Genomic DNA, 23,508 nt, shown 5'->3' with positions numbered 1-23,508 from the left:
GGCTGGGGGACAGTAAAATGGGCAGGAGTCAGTGGGGAACTGACCAGAAGGGATACTCCTGGAGGGGGGAATGTGAGAAGTCAATGCTGGTGTAATTTTAAACTGCTTTTTGAAAGCTCAGCACAGGGACCCTGTATAAAGGGCAAAGCTGGGGCAGTCAGCTGGGCTCACTGATCCAGGGAGTCTGGTTTCCAAGAGTGTAGGGCTATGAGGCCCTGGGGCAGGGATTCAGAAATCCCTGTGCTGCTCTGGATGTCCCTCTGAAAATTTCATTTTACCACGTCCAAGGGATCTGACAGGGGCTGGAGGCTTTGTTGACATCTGCAATCCCAGGATTGTGGCAGATCATTCCAGAGTCACCTGAGGAGATGGATCATTCCAGTTACACCAGTTTCCTACTGAGGAACCAAAGTAAACTGGATCACTGGCTGAAGTCAGTGTCATGCAGGAGCCCTGACATGCAACTGCAAACAGATTTAGCCTGTTCCTAACTGAGATTCCTTTTTCTCTGGCATGAGAAAATGAAGTGAGAAATGAACTTTTGTAAAAAGGGAATAACTCTGCCCACTACAGTGAACAATTACTTTTGCAGGTGTTGCTGTATAAGTCCTGATGTTCCTGGGAATGCACTCACACATGACTTCTCTCTCTTTGGCCAGTTTTGCCTTTAAGCACACATTTGGAATTACAGTATTAAAGATCTGTGCTCTCAAATCCAAACCACAAAGCTTTGGTTAAGTTAAGTTTGGACCAGTTAAATTCAGGCTTTATCCCAGGAAACAGTGGTGGTTCAATGTTGTGAAGCCTCAGATCCCTCTGCTGCTTCCTGAGAGGATGGAAACCTGGGTGATGCAAGGACAGGACCCCTTTCCCCACCCCTGCAGTTTTAAGTTTGTGCTCCAAACACAAGTGGCACCATTTGATTTCCTGGGTTTTCTTGATCACAGTTCTCAGCTTGCAGCATCAGTAACAAAACTGGGGTTTGTTACCAGATGATTTATTCTGTAAGGCCCCTTTTCCCTCTTATTCACTGGATTGATCCCTCCAGTGCTCAGTGAAGACATCTTAGAAATTTCCCTTCAAGACCCTGTGACCTGAGGGTTAAATTGATACCAATACTTAGTCTTCAGCATCTCTGAGCTGACTAATAGATTGATTAGAGTTTTACCCTTTCCTGGCATTCATCAGACACCTCTTTAGACCCCACAACATCAAATCTGTCTCCCAATCTTGCCAAAGCCTTTGGCAGATTTTCCTGAGATTTCATGATTGTAATGTATCTGTGCTGAAATGATCAACTTGGCTGTTGCTGCTTTTATCAGGCTGTGATTTAGCAGCCAGGCTGGGCTTTCATTTTGTTCCAATACCAGGGTCTGGTGGGGATTTGTGAGGATGAGGACAGGCCATGGTTTTGGGGTCTGTAGTAACTGTGAAACACCTGCTCAGTGCTGTCTGTGTGAAATGCTCCACTCTCAGTGATGTTTTTCTCATTTGCTTTGCTCAGAACGAGGATGAAAACAGAGCCAGTGAAAGCAAGAAAACGAAACTGGAAGAAAAAGCTCCCTCAGGACACAAGAATTCCAGCAGCAGGGAGTGAGTATCTCTGCTCTTCCTGCTCTGAGGGTCAGGGTGGCCCTGGAGAGAATGGTGCTCATCTTCCCCCTCTTCTGCTCTCTGCCACCCCAAGATTTCCTCAAATAATTGGTAATATTTCATTATTTCTTGCCCTTCAAACAAATTTACTTCAGAGCTTCTACCAGCAATTGGAGGAAATGAATTTCCATCCCCAAAAACACTGGCCAAGGACAATTGTGCTCCTTAACAAAATGAGGTGACCCCTCCTGTGAAGGGAATATTTCCTTCCTGGTTTTCTGTGATAGCCAGTGGGGCTTGGGTTAGGTCTAGAAATCCAAATCTGTGCTTTTAAATTAACTCCATCTGGTAATTCTCTGTTTAGTAAGTTTTAAACTGGGAATAAGCTCCTGAACTGCATTCTTTGGGAAGCTTTGGATCCATGGATTTACCTCCCATCTCCTTGGTTTGTTAGTGCAAGAAAAGTGTGAGTGATACCAAAGCAGGGCAGTACAGAATGAGCAGATCAGTCCCATTGTTTAATATGTTCTTTCTGGATTCCCCACGCTTTTTGCAACACCTGTTATGCCTTTTTTTGTTTGATTTCTTGGTCAGTATTAACCCACAGGAGAGATGAAGTTTTTTCCATTAGATTTTGAAACTTCTGTTTCATTTCAAGCAATGAAAACTGGTATAATTGTGTCATGGAAAATATTCCTGTCCAGTAAGCAATTGCCAAATCACAAAGGTGTGAGAAGCTGCAGCAGTTTGGATGCTACAACTTTTGTTTGCCCCTTCTGAATTAAACAATGTCTTCCTGTTTGTAAGGAAACAGCTGTAGAATTAATGGATAGTTTGATTTTTTTCCTGATATTTGATTTTTTCTGTTGTTTGCTTGATTGCTGGCACAGTTCTCTGAAGGACATTTAATTAAACGAAATATGATTTTTCCAGAAATAATGTAGAAAAATATGAATGGTGGGAGGGCAGGAAGAGCCAACAGCATCCCTCAGCAGCCAAGTGAGAGTGTCCTGAAAGGCTGTGCTGGGGAAGTTTCCCATTCCCTGGGTTCCAGAGCTTTATCTGGAGCATCTCTCCCTAGAGCTGTTGGCTGGCTGCTGCACAGACAGCCTGGCGCTGGCACTGGCTCCCACTGCTGAAATTGGGAGGCTTTGGGCTGCTTTTTGTACAGAACTGGTGCAGGGGTGTGGTTTTATGGTTAGAACTTGTCTGGCTTTGCCTGTGCTTTCAGGTCAGAACAAATAAAATGGTGAAAACAAGTTCAGTCTGGCTTTGGAGATACCTACTCACTGAGAGGATTATTCTGCTTTTCTCCAAAGCTGGGTCTGACAGCAAAAATATTGGGGGGAAAAAAGATGTTCAGTTAGAGATTTAAAAATCAGACTTCTGTGCATTGTTTTTTTTGGGGTTGTTTTTGGTTTGGTTTGGTTTGTTTTGTTAAGGAAGAAACCCAAACCCTGAATTTGTTCCTCTTTTCCAGGTCTTCAAAGCCAAGTGCTGTTAAAGAGAAGGATTTGCTGCCCTCCCCTGCTGCCCCAGCCCTGCAGAAGGATGCCAAGCAGGAACACAGCTCCAGGAAGAGAACAGTCAGTCAGTCCTCATCCCTAAAATCCAGCAGCAACCCAGGCTGGAGCATCTCTCCCTGGAGCTGTTGGCTGGCTGCTGCACAGACAGCCTGGCGCTGGCACTGGCTCCCACTGCTGAAATTGGGAGGCTTTGGGCTGCTTTTTGTACAGAACTGGTGCAGGGGTGTGGTTTTATGGTTAGAACTTGTCTGGCTTTGCCTGTGCTTTCAGGTCAGAACAAATAAAATGGTGAAAACAAGTTCAGTCTGGCTTTGGAGATACCTACTCACTGAGAGGATTATTCTGCTTTTCTCCAAAGCTGGGTCTGACAGCAAAAATATTGGGGGGAAAAAAGATGTTCAGTTAGAGATTTAAAAATCAGACTTCTGTGCATTGTTTTTTTTGGGGTTGTTTTTGGTTTGGTTTGGTTTGTTTTGTTAAGGAAGAAACCCAAACCCTGAATTTGTTCCTCTTTTCCAGGTCTTCAAAGCCAAGTGCTGTTAAAGAGAAGGATTTGCTGCCCTCCCCTGCTGCCCCAGCCCTGCAGAAGGATGCCAAGCAGGAACACAGCTCCAGGAAGAGAACAGTCAGTCAGTCCTCATCCCTAAAATCCAGCAGCAACCCAGGCAAGGAGAGCAGCAGTGGCAGCAAGAGCAGCTCCTCTTCCAAGCAGAAGAAGACAGAGGGGAAGGGGTCCAGCAGTGCCAAGGAAGCCAAGGTAAAGGGCTGCTTCTGTCCCTGCCTCCTGTATTTTATTTAGGTTGATCTAAACAACCATTTCCAGTTCAGTTTAAAACATCATCAGTTTGGGATGTGCATTGTCTCCTGTCATAGAGCTCAAGTGCCTTGGAAAGCCATAAATGAGAAGACAACTTGGAGAGGTCATGGAATACAAATGCTTATCCTGCCAAATCCCTCTGTTAGTAGAGGAATGGGTTTAGTCAGCACTGGTGCTGCCTGCTGCCTGTTCATTGTTTAGGTGGTCAACAAGAACATCACTAGAAAGCTGGAAATGGAACTGTGAGGCTGCTCTTGGCTCCTCAGAGCAGATACAGAACTTGTCCTGGTGTCAGAGGACAGCAGGAGCCCAGTCCATGCTCAGTGCTGGGATGGGAAGCTCTGGCTCTCATATTTCAACTCCAGCTCAGCAATTTACAGAGCTCTCCATGGTTGGAGGGGAGAAAACACGGTTCTGGAGATGGTGCAGAAAATGGTTTGTAAGAGATTTAGGTTGGGAAGAGCTATGTGATAGATTTAAAAATATAAATGTCCCCCAGCCAGATGTTAATTTGTGGTGTGTTTGTTGTTTTATACTTCAGGTGTGCTTTTACTCATGTCTTTCTCAGAGGAGTAGCTACTCTGTGTGAGTTTTTCAAGGCAAAGGCAGTCAGAGAGAGAGTTGTTGATAGAAGTCCTCCAAATCCTCCTCATCTCTGTTAGAGTAGACAAACAGGATTTAGAAACAGTGACAGGTGAGAGGGAGGGAGGGATTTCCTGACCCTGGTGTACCTGGAAAGCCTTGGCTGCACCCTGTGGGAGCATCCTGGGAGCTGAGTTGTTCCCAGAGCTCCTGCAGGCTGTCCTTCTGGTGCAATGGGGGAAGCCATGGGGGAATTTATACAACAAATGCTCTTCTTGTAATCATGGCATGGATTTCCCTTCCAGGAAAAGATCCTGAACAATTCCTCCAGCTGCCCTCCTGCCTCTGCTCAGGCCACAGAAAGTGTGAAGTCGAGGAGAGCAAAGCTTGTTTTTGATGATAGGTAAGGACAGAAAATTCCCTTTCCCTCTGGGGGCTCGGGATCTTGAGCACAGGCAGCTCCCACAGAGCAGAGCTGGCATTTTGCTCCACAGAAGATGTTACACACAAGATCTTTGTCAAAGAAAATATCTTGAAAAGAAAGTAAAACAAATATTTCACCATCTTGTGCAGACTTGAGGTCTCAGTTGGACCAATTCAGGTGGCAAATTGCTCTGAAAGCACTTCTTTAAATTCACTTTACAGACAAAATTATGTTTGCACCAAATGTAAAATAACTTTCTGCTTAAGAACTTGCTTGAAATACTGTTGGAATTACCTGAAACCACAGGATTAACTTGAAACTACTTTTAACAGTTTTTACTTAAGTAAATTAACAGATTCCTTTCAACAGTTTTAGTGCAGTTTGAGTTAGGGCAGAAAAAGCCCTGAAATGTGGCAGTATTCAGGAGCTGCAGTCACAGAAGGCAGTGGCAGTGGGTGGCTCCTGTCCCTCAGTCCGTGTCCTCTCTTGCAGGACTTACTCAGCTGATCACTATCTGCAGGAGGCAAAGAAGCTGAAACACAATGCAGATGCTTTGGTGAGTGGCTCTCCCGTGCCCCTGATCCTGGGGCTGCTTTGCCTTTGCCATTCCCCTGGGCTGGAATTCCCTGGCCCCTGCCTGCTCTGTGGTGCTGAGCTGTTCTCCCTTTGCCATTCCCCTGGGCTGGAATTCCCTGGCCCCTGCCTGCTCTGTGGTGCTGAGCTGTTCTCCCTTTGCCATTCCCCTGGGCTGGAATTCCCTGGCCCCTGCCTGCTCTGTGGTGCTGAGCTGTTCTCCCTCTGCAGTCGGACAGGTTCGAGAAGGCCGTGTACTACCTGGATGCTGTCGTGTCCTTCATTGAGTGTGGGAATGCATTGGAGAAAAATGCTCAGGAATCCAAGTCCCCGTTCCCTATGTATTCAGAAACTGTGGAATTAATCAAGTAAGCTTTGCAGAGCTCCTGCAGGGGCAGGTGGGTGGGGGGAGCTCTGGGAATCAGAGCTTTGAGGTGTGCAGAGGTTTTGCCCCCAGTTTTTGAGATCTGTTGTCATTCCCAGTAACGCTGGAGCAGTGACCAGTTCATTCCAGTTGCTGGGGTTTAAAGCATTTCCAGGAAGGGTGAGGTGATTTCTGCTGAGGCTTTAAGTGACCCACAGGAGCAGAATTATTCTGGTTACTGCTGGGTCACTGCTTTATTTGGGGCTGAGAGATGTTCCTAAAACAGTGGGGACAGCTGAAACTGGAAATACATGAGAACATGAGTGTTTTGTGAATGATAACTGAAGGGGGGTTTTGCTTTGGGGCTGATCTGCCTTTCTCTGCAGGTACACTATGAAACTGAAGAATTACTTGGCCCCGGATGCGACGGCTGCAGACAAAAGGCTGGCAGTGCTTTGGTGAGTGTGCTGGCACTTCCTGCAGTGCCCTCGTGCATTTCACACCTGTAACCTACACAAAATGCTGGTTTGCACTGAGCTCTTGGCTGTTCCTGAGCCAGACACAGGAGATTTCCACTTGGCTGTGCACAAGCATTAATCTGTGTCTGATGCTGTACATGGGGATGCTGCCAGCGAGGGCCAAGGCTTTGCAGCATGGAAGGGTGAGAGCAGGAGGTGCCTCCTGAGCTCTGAGCCAGGATAAATCACACTTGGGCTGGCTGTGGGGGCTGCCAGGAGCCCTGAGGCCGAGGGAGTGGCTGCAGAAGGAGTAGAGGACCAGAGGTTCAGGGGAGAGCAGGGGGCAGGCCCTGGCAGGGGCTCAGGTGAGCAGTAAATGAACCCCTTGCCTAGGAACTCACTGGGTGGTGTCCCCCAAGCCCAGCAGCAGCACTCAGAGTTCCAGTTCCAGCTGGAGGAACACAGAGCTGTTCCAGTTCTGAATTTCAAGGTGGTTGTGGATTTTCTGGTTGAGTTGTAACTTGAGAGCTGAATTGGCAGAGAGAACATCAAGACCACAGCTATTAGATTTTTGAAGTTCACTGAGTTGAGATAAACCTGACTTTAATTGTGACTGATTTGTCCTGTCTTTGGGCAGCCTTCGGTGCCAAGCTCTGCTGTACCTGAGGCTTTTCAAACTGAAAAAGGAAAGTGCATTGAAATACTCAAAAACTCTGACTGAACATCTGAAGGTAATTGCATCTGTATTTTCTGAACATTAAAACCTAATGGTTTGGAAGCTCTGCATCACTTCAAGTTCCCAAACCCAATTTCAGACTGCTGCATGTGGACACTTGTTTAGAACTGGACTTGAAGGTGTATTAAAGCTGGGCAGAGCTCTGATCACCATAACCCTGCTGGTCCTGGCATGGCAACTCTGTTAATTTGATCTTCTTTTAAAAATGTAGTAGGCTTCAAGGAGAAGGTTGTTTGCAGTGGGATGTTGGCTGGGTTTAGGGAAATTACCCATGAATTGATCTAAATTTCTGTGCAGCTGATTCTGCAGTTTCCAGCTCTCAATATTGGGAGTAAACAGGCTCATCACATACCCAGTCTCTCAGATTTGGGATTTCTTTAATTGTTCACTGCCAGTGATAACAGATTCTGTTAAAGGGCTGAAAAAATCTCAAATATTCCCGTAAGGGACAATGGACTAATATTTGTTTGTTTTGCTAAAATAACCCCTTAATTTGTGTCTTGGCCATCAGAAAAAAAAAAAAAAAGAATATTTTCCTAAATTACAGTTTACTGTGATATTATTGAGAACATAACTTGAAAGTACAACTGTGAAAAAAATCTTGGTTAAAAGAACCAATTAAACAAGCAGATAAAATGTAACTAGTGAAAGTATAAGGACAAATCAGGTGAAATGTGTCTTTTTTCCCCACACAGAACTGCTACAATAATTCTCAAGCACCATCACCTGGTATGGGAAGGTGAGTGGTAAAAGCTATTGCTTCTATTTCTTGACTTTAAGGACATTTTCTCCATTTCCTGTGTGCCAGGGGGCTCGGGGAGCAGCTTTTGGGGTGATTATTTGAAGGGTGTGGATTTTGATCCATTTTTTGTGTAATTGTCTTGGTGGAGGGAGGTGCTGCAGCTCTGCAGGGTTTGTCAGGCTAAAAAAGGAGCAGTGTGCCACTAACCCACAAACCATTTATCCCAGGGAGTTTTGGTGTTTAATTTAATGCTTCTCCCCCCAAACAAGAACTTTGTTAGTGCTGCAAGGCCAGAGGTTGCAAGCACTGGCAGGATTCTCTGTTCCATGGTTTAGCAATTACTTCTGCTCTTTTAAACCCAATAATGGACCTTTGATAAACCATTCCATGAGTTTAAGGGTGGGGGCACTTCAGCTTTCCATTGTGTTATCTGCAATAATGTTAGACAATGCAATATTCTGGCAGTGGAGTTACCAGGTAGCTGCAGGTTTTTCATTCTTACTCTTTACAATTCATTTAAACAATGAATTTAAGAATTCATTGAATTCTAAGATGCTGAGGTTTGGTGATGAGGTTTTGTAAGCTATAAATAATTATTGGAGGATCCTCAGCTGTTCCCAGCTTGAGATTTCCATTTGTTGTAGGGCAAATCCTGATTTTTGGTGTGCAAAGTGGGAGTGTTCTCCCATCCCACACCCCGAGTGTGGGCAGAGGGATCTTAGGGGACATCTCGGAGCATGGTGTGTCTAAAGCTGGTGCATTTCTGCCTTTCCAATTCCATCTTCCCTTCTGGGTGAGCAGCAAACCTGTTGGGATGCCATCTCCAGTCTCTCCAAAGCTGTCTCCAGGGAATTCAGGAAATTACTCTTCCGGGGCAGCCAACCCTTCAGGGAGCGGGTCCTCGGTGACGATCCCGCAGCGCATCCACCAGATGGCTGCCAGCTACGTCCAGGTCACCTCCAACTTCCTCTATGCCACTGAAATCTGGGAACAAGCAGAACAGCTCTCGAGAGAACAGAAAGGTAAGGGCTGCCTCGGGGGGATGGAAACCTCCAGAGGGGGCTGGGACACTCCCAGGCTTTGATTCTGTTGATGGTGCCCTGGGTGCTGAACTTGTGCAAAATCAGGGGGAAAGAAAGTGACAGCTTGGGTTGCAGGGGCCAGGCTGGGTGTTGTGGTTGTCAACGTGGTGTTGGAGCTGTGGCATAAAATTCTTTGTCGTGTTTCCTGTAAAATGTTCAGTGTAGGAAGAGGAACTTGGTGCATTTCCCTTTCTGGAATTCTTTAGCGAAGAAACTTCTTAAGGAAGTTTGGCAGTAGTTTAATTATTTTCAACTAGTGAAATATAAGTTTTAGGGGAAAACCAAGAAGTTTGGCAACGGTTGAGTTGCTTCCAAGCAGTCTTGTGCAGAAGAGTAAAGACATGGGTTAGGAGTGACCTTCCTCCTTGACTCCCCCACCTCTCCTCATTCCCTTTGTCTCCACCCCAGCCACGGCCGCTGGGACTTGGCCTTGGCTGTGCTTACCAAAGGTGCTCCTTTAACGTGTGTTTGTGCTGTTGCAGAGTTCTTTGCAGAACTGGACAAGGTGATGGGGCCCCTGGTGTTCAACACGAGCATCATGACGGAGCTGGTGCGCTACACGCGGCAGGGCCTGCACTGGCTGCGCCTGGAAGCCAAGTGAGGAGCCCAGCCCAGCCCAGCCCCTCCTTCAGCTGCCTCTGATTCCTCTCCACAACACTGTGTCATGTCAATAAGGAAGACTGCCATAACACATTGCTTAGTTGACACTAAGAGCAAGGAATGCTTTCCCGTGTCTCCCATCGTCATTTGTGTTTTGTGTTTAACCCCAAATCAGCTGGTTCACGGACTTCTCCAGTGTTCCCGGTTTAAGTTATTTAAATATTTGAAAATTTGCTACGTAAAAATTGTAGTTTTGCTGATCTGTCGTGGATAGATCATTGGGATTCCAGTCACAATACATGAATAGTCAGTTTAAATCCTATTTATTTTAATTTTTTTAATTTTAATTTTGAAAAGCCCCCTTTGGGGCTGGTTTTAGCTATTTCTTCTTCCCTAAATTTCCCCTTTTGAGTACTTAGAAATTAAACCTAGACACTTTATTTAAGTACTTTGTGAGCTTTGTTACTCTGTAATGTCTTGTGGTGGTAGAGCCTGTAAAAGGAACTAGGGTTGATAGGTTCTAACGAGTAGGGACACCGTACTTCTCATGCCTAATGCCTATGAGTCGACTAATAAATGACAACTACAGATTTATTATTGCAGAATTTGTACTAAATAGAAAAGTTCCAGATATTCTTCTACGTATTGAGATACTTCATTTAAATGAATTATAAAGAAATTTATATGGAAAAATATTTAGCTGGATCTGCCTTGGATTGTTTCCAAGGCAGCTTCAAGCCATCGATTAACACTATAACAATCACAAAACATTACAGTAATTTGCATTTAATGTAACGTCCAGGCAATGGTGTAGGAATGACCTTCAGTCCGATGGGTGCGATGCAAACAGGAAAGGCTTTGGAAAAGGACAATCTCGTGCTTTTTTGCATCTCTTCATTTCAAATACCTTTTGTTTCCGTGCTTGTCACTTTTTGACAGTTACAAAATTGGGGAACTTTGTGGTTCCAAACCCAAGAGTAGCTCAGTTCCTACCAGAACGGTCATTTGCATCTTTTCCATTGACTGAGAAACCAGGAATCTTTAGTAGAACTCTAGGTCCATTTTGTCCTCTTAGGGTCTGCTGGGTGATGGACACTACAGGCTGGCAGTGCAGCAGCCACCGTGGGGTGGGAGCAGAGCTGCTCCTGCAGGAAGCACTGTCCTGTGCAGGATGGATGGCAAACTTGGCTTGACCCCGTGCTAATGAAGGTCCCGTTCATGTCACGTAACGTCCACTCCCGAGGGGGCTGCTGGGTGCCACTGAGGGGTGCTGGAGCTGCAGGTGGCCCCTCTCTGAGTGCAAACCAAAGTACCTTTCCACGTGAGGTGCTTGTCTGAGTTAAAGGTTTCAAATGCTACTGCTTTCAGTATTGCTTAGTGCCCCCAACATGTCTGGTGTGCCTTATGCCTTACTTTTAGATGAAGATTTTATGAACTGTTTACAAGATGTTTTACAGCAGGACCAGGTATACTGTATGCAGTGGTCTTCTGCAGTACTTGGGTAAAATTCCATTTCCTTTTTCAAAGTCCCGGTGTCTGTCACACAAACTGACTCATCGTGGTGGTCTCCTTCCCCAGAGTCCAACTCTGAATCCTTTGGAGTGAGATTGTGGAATGCTGCTTTGTTTTCTCTCCCATTGAACCCTTTATTCTGTACCAGATATGAACGTGCATGTTCAGGAAAATTATTGCACTAAATTTTTTGTGTAGGTGTAGTTAAGTGCCAAAATCACGGCAACCTCGAGAGAAGGAATAGAATTCTACGCTCCTTAGTACTGCAGTATGTCCTATGGGCTTTAAGAGTTTAGAAGTTTTGCAAATTAGTAACCTACTACAAGGTAGCTGCATCTTCGTAGAGCTTCCTTTGCGTCCCAGCGTGTTTTGTACTTCCAGAAAAGCTTTGCTACGTCCGGATTGATAAACGGGGAACAGACCTGGGGCTCTCCCTGACTCGACTCTTCAGGTCTGTCGGAGCATCCTTTTTATGGAATCACTGTGCAAGGTCACCTTTCTGTTAGTCTTTGCTGTTGGAGACAGAACTCTGTACCCTCAAACTCCCCGCCGTGGGCATGGGACACTGTCAGCTGTGTTTCCTTTCCTCCTCTGAAGTGCCTCGCACACCTCTGACGCTGAGAAATCCCTTGGTAGAAGTTGCATTGTGGGTGGGTTTGTGTGTAGTGCTGCACTAGCCAGCGTGGCTGTTCTTGGCTTGCTCCTTTGTGCACAGTCACCATTGCTGTCAGCAGGAATGGTGTCATCTCGGGGAATTTTTTTTCCTTAACTAAAGTCCCACAAATACCTTTTGGTGTCACGCGAAATCGGCCCCTTGAAAACGCATCGCTTATCCCTAGAGCAGTGGATCTCAGAAATTGGCTTCAAACAACCAGAAGGCTTTTTTAGCATCGTGTCAAAATGTGGACCTGAGCTGGTTGGAAGTGTCCCAGCTGAAGGGTGAGCTCCATGGTGGCACATCCTCTGGAGTGCTGTCCCCGGCGTTGTGTCCGTGCGGGGGATCCGCAGGGGGCTTGGGCATGGGTAGGAAATGCCTTGTGCAGCTGGGGCTGGTGCAAACAGATCAGTTCAAACCTCACAATTCCAAAAGCATATCTTAATTTGGGATTGACTCTTGTTTCCAAGAGGAGAGTTCTGGACTTGATCAGATTTTATAGCCAAAAAAAAAAAAAAAACCAAGCAAATAAGTCCTAGGCTTCCATCCCTCTGCCAAAGCAGGAGGGCTCTGTCCCTGTCCTGGGCAGCTCCCAGCACCACAGGGGGAGTGCAGGTCACAGGAGTGACTAAGGAGAGACTCCCCAATCCTGGCTTCCCAAATGATTCCCTGGACAGGGAATATGGATCAATACATATCAATGCTGTAATTTAATTCCCTTGCTGATTATGGCCCCAGTTGGTGAATCTTAAAAATGGCTCAATCAGACTAGGCTTGCTCAGCTATCTGTGCTGTTTGACTTTGCTCTCAGACTTGCAGGTTCCAGGTGATAAAGGTGCAAACCATTTATAATTCCAAACAAATCTTCAGGACCCCAGAGTAAACCAGCCCAAGAGTTTTGTTTTGATTTGAATCTCAGCCATAAAGCAGAGCAGACGGATGGCTCTCCTTGGCTTCGATGGCAGTATGCAATTTGTATTGTATGTGTCTTTTAATATATATGTATATATATATGACTCAGTCTGTCCAAAGTATATGTTATACTTGTTTTTAGATTATGGTGCAACTGACTATATTGATATATTATTTATTGAGTGCTGAGTCACCATCTTATTGGTGATAAATATTGCATATTATCCAGGAGTGCAATGTATATTCCTTTAGATTGCTGAGGCTTGATTGCTGTGGTAACAAAAAATGCCCTGAAATGTATTTATGAATGGCCCCAACACACAGAGAGTCAGAATTTATGGGAATGATGTAGCACTTGCCTGGGGCAAGTAAAATAAAGCCGTAGGCAGAGAATTATGGAGTTTGCCCAAAAGGCAAACTGCTGGAGAGAGAGAGAAACTACCTTTGCTGTATTTAATGTCATTTTCTGAACAGATCTTTGCTGTCACTGCAGTGTTTCCATTGAGGCAGATCCACAAGGGCCTGAGCAAGTCAAGTTTGAATTACCCATTGGGGAGTAAACAACTTCCAAATTCTTACCTTCACAACAAATCCTTGGGTCAGGGTTGAACCTTCTCCCTGTGCTGTGTCAGTGTTCTGGAAAACTCCTGTTCCTGAGCAATGAGGTCAGTGCTGGGCATCCTGAGGGACAGAGAGGAGCCAGAGCTTTGCTCACCAACTCACCCAGCTGCAGAGCTGTTCAGAGGGGCCTTCCCGAGCAGGAGGTGCCAGTGACTCCTGCTGTGTCCGAGGCTCTGGGGCTGGGCTGCCCCTGGGGAGGGAAGGGGTCCCGGGCTGGGCTCCCCTGGCTGCAGGGGAGCAGCTCCAGCTGCCGAGGCAGCTCGCAGGGAGCTGGGCTCTGCTGTGGCCCTGGCTTCATCCCACCTGGAGCTGAATTCCTGGGCTGTGTGAGCTGGGCTCTGCTGTGGCCATGCTCCCCCTGGTTCATCCCACCTGGAGTTGAATTCCCTGGGCTGTGTGCCCCTTCCTGGGGCAGCCTGGCTCCAGTCCCCAGCCCTGTCCCAGCACCGGCTCCTGGCACTGCCTTGGCATTCCACATCCCAAACTCTACTCCAAGGACCAGGCATGACTTTCCAAGCACAGTTCCTGACATTTGTATCTGGTCCCCCTTTTAAATTGTTTTAAAAAATTTTGTATATGGAGGATAAAGTGCTTATATATTTATTAAAAATCCTTTATCTTATTTGAAATTATTATTTGGTGAAGAAGGGGTTTTTCTTTTGGGGGAGGGCTGGGGAGGGGAGGTAACTTTTAACCTGTCACTTATAAATGAAGCCCTGATTAATCCTACAGAAAGGTACTATTAGTAACTAATGGGATGTCTCTGTTTTATGCTTTGTACATGACAAGTCCATGTGTTACATTTTGTTTTCTATCAAAAGATTTGGGCATCTGTCTTCAACCAAAACCAGAAAAAATAGAAACAAACTGTGATTTTATTTGTTGCAATACATTTGAAATTTCAAAGGGTACTTTGGGGCTCAAAATTAGGATTTCTAAGTCAGTATGTGCATTTCACGTAATAAAGCTGTTAATGGTGAGCAAAGTATTATATACTAACTAGATTTTTTCCACATCTGTATAGTATATTCTATGTATTTTGTGGTATTGAGATTATAGAAAGTTTAGTGTCTGAAACATGCGTTTAATGTGTATTTTTAAACAAATTTATGGCAATTAAAATATTTGGAGAAAAGGGTATCACATTTCAATTTGTAAAGATCTTTTTAACTACTGTGTCATTAAAATGCTTTGTACAATGCAAAACTGTAACTGGAGAAACTAAGTTTAATAAATATCAAATAGATTTTCTGTATTAAACTTCCAACCCCCTGTGCTTGTATCTGTTTTGTGGGGCCTTTTCCTCCCTGCAAGTGCATTTTTAGGCAGAATTTTCTGTCCTTGTTCCTATTGCTCTGTGAGACATAACAAAAGTAGCATCCAGTGTGTGTGTCCAGACTTGTTGATATTTTTTTTTTGTCTTTCAGCCTCCAAGTCGACATCCAACACATCAAAACAGCATTTTGATCAATTCATTTTAAGACAGGAGGGAAGGTCAGTGTCAAAAGTCAGTCTAGGACATGTATTTAAGTAAATTTGATTAGAAATAATTAAAAGTAAATAGCTCTCATTCCACTTATTGCTGGATATATTTGGGATATTGGAATTGCTATCAGGATTATCAGTTTGGCTCTCTCTTTCCAACAGGCCTTTATCAGAGGGCTGATAAGAGCTAATTGGGAGGGGATGGGGCCTGATCTACTTTGTGCTCTTGCCAGGGGGAAGGATAAATGTCCAAAGTCTGGCTGGAACTGAGCCCCAGCCCTGTGCTCACCATCCACTTTGCTCAAGATACAAGGAAAACCAAGCTGCTTTGCTGAATATATATTTTAATTCACACCTTCAAATAAATAATAGGAAACATTACAAAAAAACCAAACGAGGAGGAGATGCAGAGCCCTTTTATTGAGCTTGGCCAGAGCCTCCAGAGGCGTGGCTGGGGAGGAGATGCTCTCGAGCTCCTTGAAGTCCTTCCATCAGCACATGTGACAGAAATATTAAATACTCTGCTTGCTGGAGGCCCTTGCAGCTCCCGAGCAGTCAATAAATACATCCCAAGTGTGTGGAGCATGGTCAGCAGTAACAGTGCAGGCTGTGCTTGGTGCCACTCACGCTGAGGCAGTGGAGAGGAGGCAGCGGTTCTTCCTGGGGAGGAAAAACCATCGTGAGGCACTGAGGGCTGGGGCTGCCCTGCAGGCTCAGCCAGGGCTGCCAGGTACATCTCTGTGCCAGCAGAGCACTGCTGCCTTCAGGCTCTCTGTGCTCCCCTCTCAGGCTCTCTGTGCTCCCCTCAGCTACTCAGTCTTAATTCATTTTGTGGTCTTTGCTTTCCATCAGAATTCCAAACACAGCATAGCACCCCACCCTGTCCTATTTACTTACTTATCCTGATAATTTATAATACAAAATAAGCTTGTTTGTAATAATATTTGTTGATAATGGGATATACATCTAGTATATTATCTCTATTATTATATATACTATACAATGTATAGTATATAATATTCATTAACAATAGGATGTACTTATCTGTTACTGCTGTTTACCTATAGTAGAAAATGGCTATTTTCTATCTTGTCTCTGAGTCTGGTGTGTGTGTACAGCAGGTGCCATACAAAATCACCTTTCAGTCATTAAGTAATAATTTTAACTAATCAATTTATATGTAATTGGACAATTTGCTCATGCCTAATGAGAACTAAATGGCTTTTGATGTTGTAGTTGCTTTTTATATTATGAGCTTAAGTAATCACCTTAAAGTGATTAATTTAGGGTAAGATATCAATACAGGCTTTTTCACTTTTCCTTAGTACATGCTTTAGAAGGGAGGATTAATGGGAAGGTCTATAAATTGCCTAAAAGCTGTCTGGAGCCCTCTGTTCTCTTTGCCCAGCCAGGTTATTTGGGGTTGCAGTGAAAGGACTGGGGCTGGCGCTCGGGAGACCTGGACTCTGCTCTGTTTGTTCTGCTTACTAAAGAGTCTGACTCTGTTTCCCCATCCCTATTCCTGGTATCTTGTTTTATGCCCAGAGTGACCTCTGGATCCCACGTGGAGGAGCCCAGGTGGGAAGTTCCAGCGTGCTTACCTGCAGAGCATGGTGAGGCACTCGCTGTTGTCCCTGCACGAGGCTCCGATGGGTCTCAGGGACACTCCTCTCCAGAAGGGCGTCATCCGCCGCTGCCGGGGGCTGCGGGGCTGGGCCTGGGGCTGCCGCGGGGACAGGGACACGCCGTGGCTCTGAAACAGAGCAGGGTGACCGTCAGCACACGTGGCAGCTGCAGCGCTCCCTTGTTCTGCTGCTGAGCTCAACAGTCTTCATTTTAAGTGAAGCGCTTGAAATCTTTCTGGTTTTCAGATTGCAGACCCTCTGGGTAAAGCACGGTTTGCAGCCTGAGCCCAGAGAAATATCTACCCAAATTAATGATGGTTTTCATCTTCTTGGGAGTGAAGGCAGAATCACTGGCTGAGCTGTGGCTCAGAGCAGCCCAGTACTCACTAGGCAGTAACTCTACATTTCTATGATGTTGAATCCTCTAAAAAGCCCTGCTGTCATGTCTTAGCTCCTGCCAGTTTTCCATCCAGATCATAACACCTTTTGTGGACTGCCTGTCCTTTGAATTAGCCCTTTAAATAGTTTATTTCAGTATGGTCTCAGTTTACCTGGCTGAGCAGCAGTGAGCAGAGCAGAAGGGCTGCCATCACTTTCCACCAGTGCATCTTCCTAGCGGGAGCTGTCCCTTGGAGCAGCCGTGGGCAGAGGAGGCACAAAGAGCTCCAGTCAGGACTCCCCAGGCTGTCAGCTACATTTTTATAGACTTCATTCTCTTATCGTTGCATCAGCTGCCCGTTATTACAGGAGCAAAGTTCGCTTTGGAGCAAGAGGGAATTGCTAAGTCTACATCTGCTGCAGTGATCTGGTTCAAGGCCTGACTCGAGCTAATGATTTACTCCCCTTCCACTTGTACTTTGTCTGGTCAGTTGTGCTGACCCCTTGTGCCAGCTGTTCCTTTTTTTAAAGCCCTCCTAAGATGTTACCAGAACTCCATGGTCTATTTGTAAGCAAAAGGGGGGGTGGCCCAAATTATTGTGGTCAGGATCAAAAGCCTAATTTAACTTCTGTAGCTCTGAGTTGGCCAACCAGGGGTAAGGGTTGTCTTGCCAAGCTGATTTGGAGCAGAGAATTGTGCATTTGTTTCTCACTGTTGGTACATGAAAGAACCATAAGGAAGTTGCTTGACCTTTATTTCCAGGCACACAGTGCTCAAAAAGCAGGTGTAACATTTTCCAGTTGGGCTTGGGAATGCAAAATGTGTGATAACTCACAGAGCTCTTCCCCCAGGAATCCCAAGGTGTCAGAGATAATCATCTCTGGGTAGATAATGGAAGAGGCTGCTCAGGGCTTGTCTGGAGCTGAGGAGCTCCATGTGCAGACTGTGGTTTCATTGATGAGCCATCTCTGCCTCCAGCTGTGTCACTCACCATCAGGCTTCCAAAAGTGCCAGCAGCTCCCATGGGGGTGGAGGGGCTCATTGGCATGGAGAGGAAAAGTCAGTTTTTCCATTGTGGAGTGAGGTTGCAGCAGCAGAGACAGGAGTGAGCACAGCTGGTACCTCTCATCTCCTCTCCCCTCTGCCTACACACTTGTGCTTGTCCCAGTGTCTCGTGGCTCCTCACCTGTGGGATCTTGTGCACCTTGCTGGATGGGGCTTGGAGCAGCCTGGGCTGGTGAAGGTGGGGAAACTGCAAGAGCTTTAACCCAAAGCACGCTCTGGTTCTGTCTGGCACCCACGTCTGTCAGGTCAAGACATCTGAGGTTGCAGAGTGATGTAGAGAATTCCAGCCTGTGTCACTGTGTGCAGGTTTTGGAACGCACTGTTTGAATTCAAGGAAATATGATTACTTTATTAAATTACTATATAATTACTAAATTACTTTATAAAGTAGTAAGTGTATAATGAACTGTTTTAGCTAAATTGTAAATACAGATCTGGATGTCACAGGCTCTGTTTCTCTGATTGCTTAATGTGAAGCACAAGTGCCAGCGTGGAGGGCAAGTGACTTAGATTAAGATAATGCAGCGATGTCAGATGATTTCCCCTTAGCCCAAATTTCCCTGGGATGAAAAGAAAAACCTTCCCAGCACAGTGTACAACACTATTTGATCATTCCCATCACAGGATGGTTCTTACACACCTTCCTCTGCCCTACTTGTTTTGCTTCTCTGGGAGAAGGAAGCAAAATTTTCCTTATTTCACCTTCTTGGATCTTAAGAAGGGAAGGAAATGGGACAGTAAATCATGGCAGACAAGTAGCTGAATGTAAAAAGTTTATTTTATATTTGGGTGGGACTTTCTCAGTTGTTTTTCCCATGGAGTCCTTCCTTTTCATGTAACTGAGTTCTAATTTCTGCTGTTTCCATCAGGCACTAGTGTAGAACACAAAGGAGGACAAGCAGCAGGAGCAGGAGCCCTGACTACTTCCATGAAGCACAGGGTTTGGAAGAGCAGCAGAGCCCTCTGTAAGTCATCATCTCTCAGCTTTTTTGGCTGGGGAAGGCTGGTACTTTGTGATGATGATAGATAGAATTGTTGTCTGTCCCTCTGGGTCACTAATAGCATCAGACTGTCCCTGTCAGGCAGCAAAGTGCTCTGTGCAAGAAACTGGGGGGAAAAAAGAGTGTAACTGAGCGGGTCCTTTCCATGCCCTCAATTCCCACAGGCCAGTAAGACACCACAGCAGAGATGTGAGAAAAGAAACATAAAAGTGTTGCTCTGTTGCCACTTCTAATAATTGCCCAAAGGAAAACAGAAATAAATGAGTGAAAACTTCTCAAGCACCTTGTTCAGACTCTGAAATGCCCATGGGCAGAGTCACAGGATGGCTGGGAAAGTTTGGGATGGCTGGGCAAGGTCAGGATGGGGCAGGGGCAGGGGAGGCTGGGCAGGGTAGCAGCGGGCTGGAGCAGCTCGGTGCTGACCCTGTCCCTCGGCGCTGACCGTGGCCGCGGTGCCGCTGCCCCTCTGTTTGCGTTAGTCTGGCCCCTGGGCCAGGCACAGTTCGGCCGTCTGCGAGCAGGAGCAGGGACCTCGTGAGAGCCCCGGGCGGCCGCTGGGACAGCGCTCGGTGACAGAGCTGCTGAGGCACAGCTGCACGGGGCTGCCACTGAGGACACCGCGTTCTGAATGAAGCATCTCAGGGACGGGGGCTGTTACACAGGCACACAGCGACAGACACTCAAAGTGCCAGAGGCAGGGTGAGATGGGATGTCGGGAATTGTTCCCTCTGAGGCCCTGACACACATTTCCCAGAGCAGCTGTGGCTGCCCCTGGATCCCTGGCAGTGTCCAAGGCCAGGCTGGACAGGGCTGGGAGCAGCCTGGGACAGTGAAAGGTGTCCCTGCCACGGCAGGGATGGCACTGGATGGGCTTTGAGGTCTCTTCTGAGATAAATCTGCCTCTGTACATTTCTGCCAGCTCACAGCCACAGCAGCCAGTTTGTTGTCCCCCGCTTGCTTAAGCTGCCTAGAAAATACCAGTGACCCAAAATGCAGCTAAGCACAGAATATTTTGGGGACAACTTGGGAGCACTGGCTGATTGATTTTATTGCTACTTGTGCCAACCTCAGGCAGTGCTTGGAGGAAACACAAGAGGCTGAGCTCAGTCTCACGTGCTCTGATCCCCAAAATACTCCAGCACTGAGCTATAAAAATTGCATCGCCCCAGCTTCCTGAAGTGAGAGCCTGAGCATCATTGTCTTCCTGACAGCTCAGCCCTGAGCACACAAGGAAACGTCATTCCTGCCCTGCAGATAAGATAAACTCCCAGGACAGCTCCAGGAATAGCACGGCAGGAACACCAACGTGTTGCTGTGCATGGGGTGGGAGCTTGAGGCAAGTCAGAGGAACACTGGGAGGGAAAAATTAGGATAAAGGAACCAGCCAGATGTTCTGAGCTTCCAACAGTGAAGGTGTTTCTATACTCAGAGACACAAGGTGAATTTGTCACCCTGTGTCAACTTTATTACCAGCAGCTGATTTTTTTAATCATCTTCAGGCATTAAACAGTCTTGCTTCTCCTGGCAGTTTTCAAGAAGGTTCTGATGCAGCCTCTTACCACTGATCAGATATAGGTGTAGTTAATTACCCAATTAACATTAGCATAACTAGGTAATTAGAATCACAGGATCAGAGAACAGCCCAGGTTGGAAGGGACCTTGGCAGATCAGCTGGTGCAGGCATTTGTGGGAAGGGAGCCCAGAGGAGGTTACCTGGCACCCTGTCCAGTCACCTCCTGAAACCCCCAGGCTGTTCCAGGGACAGATTGTTCTCACTGGAAAAAATTCCTTTGTTACACAGAGATGAAACCTCTCCTGGTGCAGCCTGTACCTGTTCCCCTTCATCTTTTGCCCGGGGCTCCCGTGAAGGGCGAGCCTCCAGCCAGAGGTCAGGGTCCATCCCAAATCCCAAGCCACCAGCCAGCCCATCCAGCTTTAATCAATACCAAACCAGGGAGTGTTTGTTTTTCACAGATCTCAAGGCTGAAGGAAAAGCAGCAGCCAGCCAGTGATGGGAAAAATAAAGGGGACAAGGAACAATTCCAAAACAGCCCTTGCTGCACTTTATACTGAGGAATATTTCAAAGAAACAGGAATTACGAAGGCTGGAAGTGCTCTAAGATAAAACATCCGAGCACATGGAACTTCAGCCTGATTATCTGCCTGTACAGAGAGAACCAGACAAGGGATTTGATGCTCCTCACCTCAAACAGCTCAAGACACGGATTTCACACAGAGTCATGGGGCAAAGTTACAGTTTATTAGCCAAGGCTTATCTCTCTGTTAATCCCCTCCGGCCATGGGAACAAGCACAGCAGGTCCCCGGGGAGCTCCGGAGCCACGTGGGCACTGCTCGTGGGCACTGGTCACTGCTCCTGGTCACTGGTCGTGCTCGTAGTCAGCCGGGTTCTTCCTCTTGAGCCGCTCAAACTCCTGCGTGCCCCAGGAATAAATGAGGTAACCGAGGGCTAGAGCTGGCAGGGACAGAGGACAGCCACGGTCAGGGGACACCACAATGAGGGGACACTGCTAGAAAGGGACGCTCTCCATGAAGGGACAGTGGAATGAGGGAACGCTGCTCTAAGGGACGCTCTCCATGAAGGGACAGTGGAATGAGGGAACGCTGCTCTAAGGGAATAATGCAGTGAGGGGACACTGCACCAGACAAGGGATTTGATGCTCCTCACCTCAAACAGCTCAAGACACGGATTTCACACAGAGTCATGGGGCAAAGTTACAGTTTATTAGCCAAGGCTTATCTCCCTGTTAATCCCCTCCGGCCATGGGAACAAGCACAGCAGGTCCCCGGGGAGCTCCGGAGCCACGTGGGCACTGCTCGTGGGCACTGGTCACTGCTCCTGGTCACTGGTCGTGCTCGTAGTCAGCCGGGTTCTTCCTCTTGAGCCGCTCAAACTCCTGCGTGCCCCAGGAATAAATGAGGTAACCGAGGGCTAGAGCTGGCAGGGACAGAGGACAGCCACGGTCAGGGGACACCACAATGAGGGGACACTGCTAGAAAGGGACGCTCTCCATGAAGGGACAGTGGAATGAGGGAACGCTGCTCTAAGGGACGCTCTCCATGAAGGGACAGTGGAATGAGGGAATGCTGCTCTAAGGGACGCTCTCCATGAAGGGACAGTGGAATGAGGGAACGCTGCTCTAAGGGAATAATGCAGTGAGGGGACACTGCACTAAGGGGGCACTCACAATAAAGTGGCATACGATGCAGTGACTGGACACCTACAAAAGGACACCGCAGGGAGGGGACACTGGAATAAGGGGGTTTCACCACACGGGGACACTGGAATAAGGGGGTTTCACCACACGGGGACACTGGGAGAATGGAATATTCACAATATGGGGACACCGCAGTGAGGGGACACCGCACCGCGCTCGGCACCTCCCTCCTGCGACACAACAACATCCCACAACCCCCGCCCTGCCCCAGTGCTTCCCCCCTGCCCAAACTTACACTACGAAAGGGGTACAAAAAAGAGGAAACCCCCCCTGTACTCACGGGGCACCACCTTCAACACCTGGGAGGCGAAGCGGCGGCCCACGTTGGGGACGCTGTGGGACAAGACATTGGGGAAGGCTTGCTGCTCGAAGGGCGACAGGCTGTAGGAGATGACATGGCGCACCCGCGCCAGGTTCCCGAAGTGCTTCCCCATGGCCGCGGCGTCCCCTCGGTCACCGCGCAATGGCCGCCGCCCGCCCCGGAACTGCCTCGGCGAGGCCTTCCGGGGCACCGCGAGCTGCGCTTTCCGTTTGTAATAAACGGTAGAGGCGATGAAATATGCGTGTGATAAATCACAGTTATACTAAAGGGTGTTTTTAACAGGCGATTTGTAATAAATGATGTGCGCCATGAACGGGTTCTGTCCTGAGGGAAGGGAGCTCCGATGGAAAATAAATCATGGCCTGAGGAAAACTCCACTTTTCCTGTGGCGATTGTGGAGCTCCGATGGAAAACAAATCATGGTCTGAGGAAAAACCCGCTTTTCTGTGGCGATTGTGGAGTTCCGCCGAAGTGTCTGAAGCAGAAAATCGTGGAATTATGGAAGAGTTAGCGCTGGAAAATGCTTTTAAAGGTTAAATATTCCGCCACACCCCTCCTCTCTCCCCGCCCCGCAATGAGCGTCGTAAACAATATTGGAATTATTATTAGAATGTATGAGACACCTACCACATAACTGAAATTACTATTAGATTATATTAGATAGCTTCAATATCACTGAAATTATTAATAGAGTCTATAATTATTAGACTATATTAGACATATTCCATATTATTCGAATTATAGAATATATTCAACATCAAACTTATTTAAATTATTATTAGAATATATTAGAGATCTTCAACATTATTGCAATTATAATTAGAGTCTATTAGAATTATAATAGTATATCAGCTTCCACATTAATGGATAATTGTTAGGATTACTATACTATAATTAATAATCTTCCACATTGTTGAAATTATTAGAAGATACTAGAATTGTTAGGCATATTTAACATTATTGGAATTATTATTAAACTAGATGAGCATGGTTAGAATATTATACATTTTCACAATGATTTGAATTATAGTAGAATTATTAGACTGCATTAGACATTTTCAACTTTATTTGCATCATTGTGCTATATTAGACATATTTGCCATTATTTAAACTAATATTGCACTACATTACATTTGTTAGAATATGTTGAACATTTTCAACCTTGTTGGAATTATTATTAGAATATATTAGGTTCAA

General features: G+C 46.4%; 3 protein-coding genes across 6 annotated transcripts in view; 1 reads left to right on the top strand and 2 right to left on the bottom strand.

The window, feature by feature from the left end:
* Window positions 1–14,464, top strand: part of AFF4 (AF4/FMR2 family member 4) — a 47,429-nt gene extending 32,965 nt beyond the window's left edge. For 2 of the 3 annotated variants that reach the window (XM_041489890.1, XM_041489888.1), the window contains exons 13-23: window positions 1,505–1,593; window positions 3,074–3,219; window positions 3,785–3,876; window positions 4,824–4,921; window positions 5,435–5,498; window positions 5,747–5,883; window positions 6,266–6,337; window positions 6,975–7,068; window positions 7,769–7,812; window positions 8,617–8,837; window positions 9,380–14,464. In XM_041489890.1, the coding sequence (XP_041345824.1) occupies window positions 1,505–1,593; window positions 3,074–3,219; window positions 3,785–3,876; window positions 4,824–4,921; window positions 5,435–5,498; window positions 5,747–5,883; window positions 6,266–6,337; window positions 6,975–7,068; window positions 7,769–7,812; window positions 8,617–8,837; window positions 9,380–9,498 (1,176 nt within the window). In that variant the 3' untranslated portion in view covers window positions 9,499–14,464. Of the gene's footprint in view, window positions 1–1,504; window positions 1,594–3,073; window positions 3,220–3,638; window positions 3,877–4,823; window positions 4,922–5,434; window positions 5,499–5,746; window positions 5,884–6,265; window positions 6,338–6,974; window positions 7,069–7,768; window positions 7,813–8,616; window positions 8,838–9,379 lie in introns of all 3 variants that reach the window. The other variant, XM_041489891.1, reaches the window with a different exon arrangement.
* Window positions 1–23,508, bottom strand: part of LOC121365583 (E3 ubiquitin/ISG15 ligase TRIM25-like) — a 430,661-nt gene that overhangs the window by 82,238 nt on the left and 324,915 nt on the right. The gene's annotated exons all lie outside the window — the stretch shown is intronic.
* On the bottom strand, window positions 21,474–22,601 carry LOC121365595 (cytochrome b-c1 complex subunit 8). The gene is made up of 2 exons (XM_041489922.1): window positions 22,270–22,601; window positions 21,474–21,709 (listed from the first exon to the last, which is right to left on the bottom strand). Exons 1-2 carry the CDS (start codon window positions 22,421–22,423, stop codon window positions 21,615–21,617), a joined length of 249 nt encoding a protein of 82 aa, XP_041345856.1. The 5' UTR covers window positions 22,424–22,601; the 3' UTR covers window positions 21,474–21,614.

This window comes from Pyrgilauda ruficollis, unplaced genomic scaffold (assembly GCF_017590135.1).
Source record: "Pyrgilauda ruficollis isolate IOZ18807 unplaced genomic scaffold, ASM1759013v1 scaffold97, whole genome shotgun sequence".
Classification (NCBI taxonomy): Eukaryota; Metazoa; Chordata; class Aves; order Passeriformes; family Passeridae; genus Pyrgilauda; species Pyrgilauda ruficollis.
This window is presented reverse-complemented; position numbering and strand designations above follow the sequence as displayed.